General features: G+C 39.6%; 1 protein-coding gene across 1 annotated transcript in view; it reads right to left on the minus strand.

Annotated features, from left to right (window-relative positions):
• The window catches only part of LOC104410296 (cyclin-dependent kinase 14-like), a 93,358-nt gene that overhangs the window by 7,793 nt on the left and 79,868 nt on the right, over nt 1-5,697 (minus strand). The window contains exon 7 of the mRNA XM_010020418.1: nt 5,425-5,488. Coding sequence (XP_010018720.1) covers nt 5,425-5,488 — 64 coding nt within the window. The remainder of the gene's footprint in view (nt 1-5,424; nt 5,489-5,697) is intronic.

Genomic DNA, 5,697 nt, shown 5'->3' on the forward strand with positions numbered 1-5,697 from the left:
CTAGTTTCTTTTTGTCTTCTGCTTTCTCCTTAAGGAGAGTCTCTTCCTTTAAACTCTCTTCATCCTGACTTTAGGGATATTCTTTTAAAAAGCAGTGCTCAGCGGATTGTTCCATTGTCTCATAATGACACCTTTTGTATCTGATCATCTGTTGAACACAGTGAGGTTCAGGCTCCTATACCATCAGCCCAAGATTAAATATTTAACTTTCTTTCACCTAGAAACTGTATTATAAGGAAACTGATGCCCAACGAACATTACAAAGCATTCTGACATTTTCTCCACCTTCCTAACAAGTTACTTCTCCTTGACCATTACCATCTTCATGGCCACTATTGCTGCATTTATCTTCTGTGTGAGCATATTTTACCTTCTCCCACTTTGCCCACTAACAGTACCTTCTGATAAAATTTGATTTAACTTTCCAGGATGGAGATCATGCAGCATCAGTCTCAAAGACTAATTGAGAACGTATGAAAAGTGAAAACTTGACTTAAGTGTAGATGATGACCCAAAAGCTTATCTTGCCCAATTATTTGGCCAACACCCTGAATCCTGAAGAAATGGCTGAAGAAGAAAAGAAGATAAGATTCCAGACTAAGAAAAATGTGAGACTTAGTGACAATGGAGAGAATAACACACAAAAATCAGGATGACTCAGACACTAGACTGGTAAAGAAGCAACTTGTTTTGGAACACTGTTTCATCCCTATTCATGCAGATGAGATATAGAAGATGCCTACTTTCATTTTGTTCTTGGAGATATTGGTCCAGTGACATGATCGGTGTTGGATCTGATTTAGTACAGCAAATCTATGCATTTCTTAAAGTATTGTAACAAAAATAAATAGTGAAAACAGATTCTCCAAGTCATGTGTCAGAGGGTCACATTCATCATTTAGAGTGTCTCTGTCCAATAACCTGTAACATGAGTTTCTAAGCTGGATGAAACCTCAAGGTTTTATTGAAACAGCAACTAACACTTTTTCATAATTTCCTTGAACTGCCTTCCTCTTTGAGGGCAGATAATTTACTTTCACTGTGGTGTGGATGACTGGGTTTCTTTGGCGATACGTGAGTAGAGGAAGACCCACTCATTTGTGTCTGTGTGCACAGGTACAGACACAAACTGAGAGGACTGCGGCTGATACTCAAAGGCCAGGCCACCTTTTAGCTTTAATATCTCCCATATTACGCAGAATATTTATAAAATAGAAAGTAACCAAATATCTCAAAGCAGGCAGATAAAATACAAGTTGTTTTCTTACTTTTTAAATGGCAAAACAAATTATGACTGTTTTATTTTCACAATTACAGACTGTTAAAATCACTGAGGCTAGGCATTTAGATGATGTAGAGCCAACCACAGCTAGACTTAGGAACACATTTCTTACTGAGCCCCAGAAATGTTCCCACATACTAAGACGTCAGAGAACATCGTAGTTTACGCGCTGGCTGTTTTCCGTAATAATCAGAGCCTTGGCCACTCCAGTAGAGAAGAGACTAATGCCATGCATTTCAGACATCTCTCTCCTGGTACACTGTGATTAGCAGCACAGGACTGTGCCCTATCAAATTACAGTATGAAAAATTAGTTATTTAAGTCTCTATGCAAAAAAAAAAACAAAACCACCAATGAAATTTTGTGTCTACTCTCAACAGTCTTCCCAAATCCACAGGCATTTACTGTGCCCAGCATTTTTTAAACTATAGTAACTATCATTGATACTTCTGTTCAAATCCTATCAGTTTATGCTTTCACAACTCAGTTTATAGCATCAAAGCCTTGCCTGAGTGGATGTTGATATCCTCACTACCAGTGCTTTCTGCACTTCTCAATTTGTCACACTTATTGTTTGCAGCTATTGGTCTCAAAACTCAGAAAGACATACAAAGCACAGGAGTTACTTAACCCCATATCATCTATATTTCTATGCAGTAATTTCTCAAATCTTAGAGAAAAATGGAATTGGTTCAGATTTGGCAATGCATTTCAGGTTTTCTCCTGCATTCTTCTGTGAAGGAAAGGAAAAGATTAAGTCATCTTAAACATGTTATTAAAGCATTAACCTCCATTTTTGCTCCAAAGAAGTCAGTTGGTAGAGAAGACTCTTTCAGTCCCATACACTGGGGAAATTTTCTCTAGGGTGTAACAACAATTTCAGACTGACAGGGAGGGAGCGTGGCTGGCTGAGCATCTGGGGAAGCAGACAATGCAGGCTTCCCATAGCCAGAAAACCTTTGTGTATGTCAGAATGGCATGAAGGAAAGCATTTTTTTAAGACGCAACAGAGAACCTGGTACGCATGACCAAACAGCTCCAATGACCCTAACAGCATGAGCAAATAGTGCAATTCCAGCCCAGCCTGCAGGTCTGAGCATTTTGTGCAGAGAAAGCTTTAGTGGCTGGTACGCCAGTATGATCCCAAAGGTGATGTGTTTTTCTGCTCTAACCATTCCACAGTTCATCAGCATAAAGTCCAATTACTCAGTTTTGGGGTATGTAAGCCAAGTTTTGGTTGTTCAGTTAGATTGCTCTTGGGCCTCTAACACAAGAGGAACATGGACCTGCTCCAGCAAATCCAGAGGAGGGCCACAAAGATTATCAGAGGGCTGGAGCACCTCTCCTGTGAAGACAGGCTGAGAGAGATGGGCTTATTCACCGTGAAGAAGAGAAGAGTCTGGGGAGATCAGATAGCAGCCTTTCAGTACCTAAAGGTGGCCTACAAGAAATCTGGAAAGGGACTTTTTACAAGGACGTGTAGTGACAGGACAAGGGGGAATGGCTTTAAGCCGACAGAGGGGAAATTTAGATTAGATATTAGGAAAAAGTTCTTCACTACAAGGCTGATGAGGTACTGGAACAGGTTGCCCAGAGAAGCTGTAAATGCCCTGTCACTGGAAGTGTTCAAGGCCAAGTTGGATGGGGCTTTGAGAAACCTGGTCTAGTGGAAGGTGTCCCTGCCCATGGCAGGGGGTTGGAACTGGATGAGCTTTAAAGTCTCTTCCAACTCAAACTGTTCTATGATTATGCTTTCTGTTGCTATAATTTCTAAAATCAGAAAATAAGGACCCATAAGGCAAAAAAATCCTTTTACCAAGACCATGAAGGATATAGGGTGGTATAAAGAGTGCAGAGCATGGTAAGCATATAGAGAGGTCTTTTTCCTTTGGAGTGCTCTCAGACCTCCACAGCATACATGAGTTAAGGAGCTCAGTGCTTTGCATTAACAGGCCCTGGAAAGATTAAATAATTGCCAGCAAGAATAGTAATTACTCTGACTTGCAAATCTAGATACTTCACAGATGTGGAAAGGATCCAAGAGAACAAAGACCACACCATGCAGAAATGGTGAAAATACTGAGTGACCATATTCTATCTTGGAGGCATCTTTCCTTCTGTCCCCATTCTGCATTTGTATAAATATTATATATTCATAGCTGACAAAATCCATAGTCTGGGACGGAGAAAATAAAAGCACATCTAACACAATTCCTGTATAAAAATTAGATTTAATGGAGTTCCTACTGTGAATTTACTTCTTGATGTTCTTCTGTGTTAATAAACCCACATCCCTTAACACACTTGGAAGCCAAATAGAAAAATGAAATCAGGAAATTTCTTGGCTGCCATCTACTGTTCAAAACTTTCCTGTATCACACAGAAGAATAAAATCAAGAACAAACTAAAAAGCATGCACTGACATCTCCAGGTTTTCTCCTTCTCTTCACTATTCTTGGATAAAACCACATCTTTGGACTGCTGTTAAAAACCACTGTATTTCTATAACTGTATTCCGTGTGTATGGCCACCTTCTAATCAGTACCAAGAATGAGAAACTTGGAAATTTGTAAACTTAATGACACACTGATTTAGGGAAGGACATTGTAGTGGTTTTAGTATTTCAGTGAAAAACTGTAGTTGTTAAAGCAGCTGCACTAATTCACTACAGAGCACTAGAGAGTGTTTACATTACACAGCAATAAGACAGCACCAGGACAGAGACTGAAAAGCAATGTGAAAGAAAGCTATCTGCCTTCCCTTTTCTCAAGGCTTTGTGTTACTATCAGGGTGAGCCCTACAATATATTTGTTTCTCTATCTCATCTCTCTGATTTTGAGAGCTGCCTAGATCCCTTTGTCCTTTTCAACTCCTCTGCCACATCTCCTGCCTCTTTGCTGCCCCAATAGAGCCAGTATGGTCCTGAAGATCTGACGAGTAAGAAAGGCTGTAATGAAAAGGAAATTTTCTTCTTTATGTCCACCTGTAAAATGACTTGGAAATTAGGTTTAAATGGCATAGGATGCCAGGTTGTCACAGTTTATGACAAAAGATGATGGGACTATCATCTGCAGCAAAGGAGAACCAGGAGTTTAGTGAGAGGCCTACGAGGACAGAAACATCTGAAACTGTATTCCTGGGTCAGTTCTGTCACTTACTTCCAGACTTTAGTCATATGGTTATAAATGGAAAGACTCATCCTAGTATATTGGGAGCCAATTAAGTGCTTCATTTGAAAGCATCTAGTAAGCAGCTCTTTACCATCTAGTCCAAGCCCATTCACAGCAGGTCCAACAAGTTTATGCTGCTCTAGCCCTGTCTGGTCAGGTTTTGAACAGGATGGAGATGTCAAACCTCTCTGGACAACCCATTCCAGTATTTCACTACCTCACCAATCAACATATCTCCTACTCATCTGCCTGTCTGGCATGTTTAAAAACCAGTATTTCTAAGATACTCACTCAAAAGTTAACAAGACCAAGTAATTACATACATATGCATACATACATATGTAGCATAACAAAAGTTGACCGTGTACTTCTAGTTTCTAGGGAACAAACTGCTCCCTCTCGCAGAAAGGTATCAGATGGCAAAACAGCTTTTCAAGAATGGTTGTAGAATATGACAACTTCAAGTACAATGCACATTAAAAAATTGAACGTTTGTAGAAAGGTACTAGCAGATAACCTTGTAGTAACTTCAGCTTTCACAAAGTCTTTACTCTTTAGTTTCTTTTAGTATTCATCGAAGTCCAGCTGGTCTGTGGCAAAGTAATACTGATTGGGAATAAGCCTAACAGCAATCCGAAAGGTATGATACTCAGTGGCTTAAGAATGTAAGCAGGTCAGGGCTCATATTATAACAAACAGGAGAAAATGCAAAAGAAGGCAAAGAAATGAAACAAACAAACAAAAAAAAAACCAAAACAAACCAAACCAACCAACCAAACAACCACCACCACCACCACCACCAAAAAACAAAACAAAAAAACAAACCGCCCTGAGCACATAAAAAGTAAGCAGCTGGAAGTAGTGCATTATGGTTTGTGCGCTGCCCAGGCCACTCTGATGTTTGTGGGCAGGGATTCAATTATCCTGTATTTCCAGGAAGAGAACTTGGATGAACTTGGTACTTCAACCTACCTGGTTTGAAATGGGGTAAAGAGTGGACTCCAGGCCATGTATCTTCATTTGGTGTTCCAAGTACCTGTGCACAAAAAGAAAAAAAAAAAAAAAGAAAAAAGAAAAAAACACACATTGCTTTAATGGAAAAGATGTCACAATTCATAGCATTGCAAAAAGCCTCTCCTCACTATAAGCTCAATGTACCTTAAAATCCAAAAAAAGCTTAAATACTGAGGGGAGAGTGGGAGGAAGAAGGTACAAAAAGTTACACTATTACCATGATTTTAAGGT

The sequence above is a fragment of the Nestor notabilis genome, unplaced genomic scaffold (assembly GCF_000696875.1).
Source record: "Nestor notabilis isolate BGI_N333 unplaced genomic scaffold, ASM69687v1 scaffold6618, whole genome shotgun sequence".
Taxonomy (NCBI): Eukaryota; Metazoa; Chordata; class Aves; order Psittaciformes; family Psittacidae; genus Nestor; species Nestor notabilis.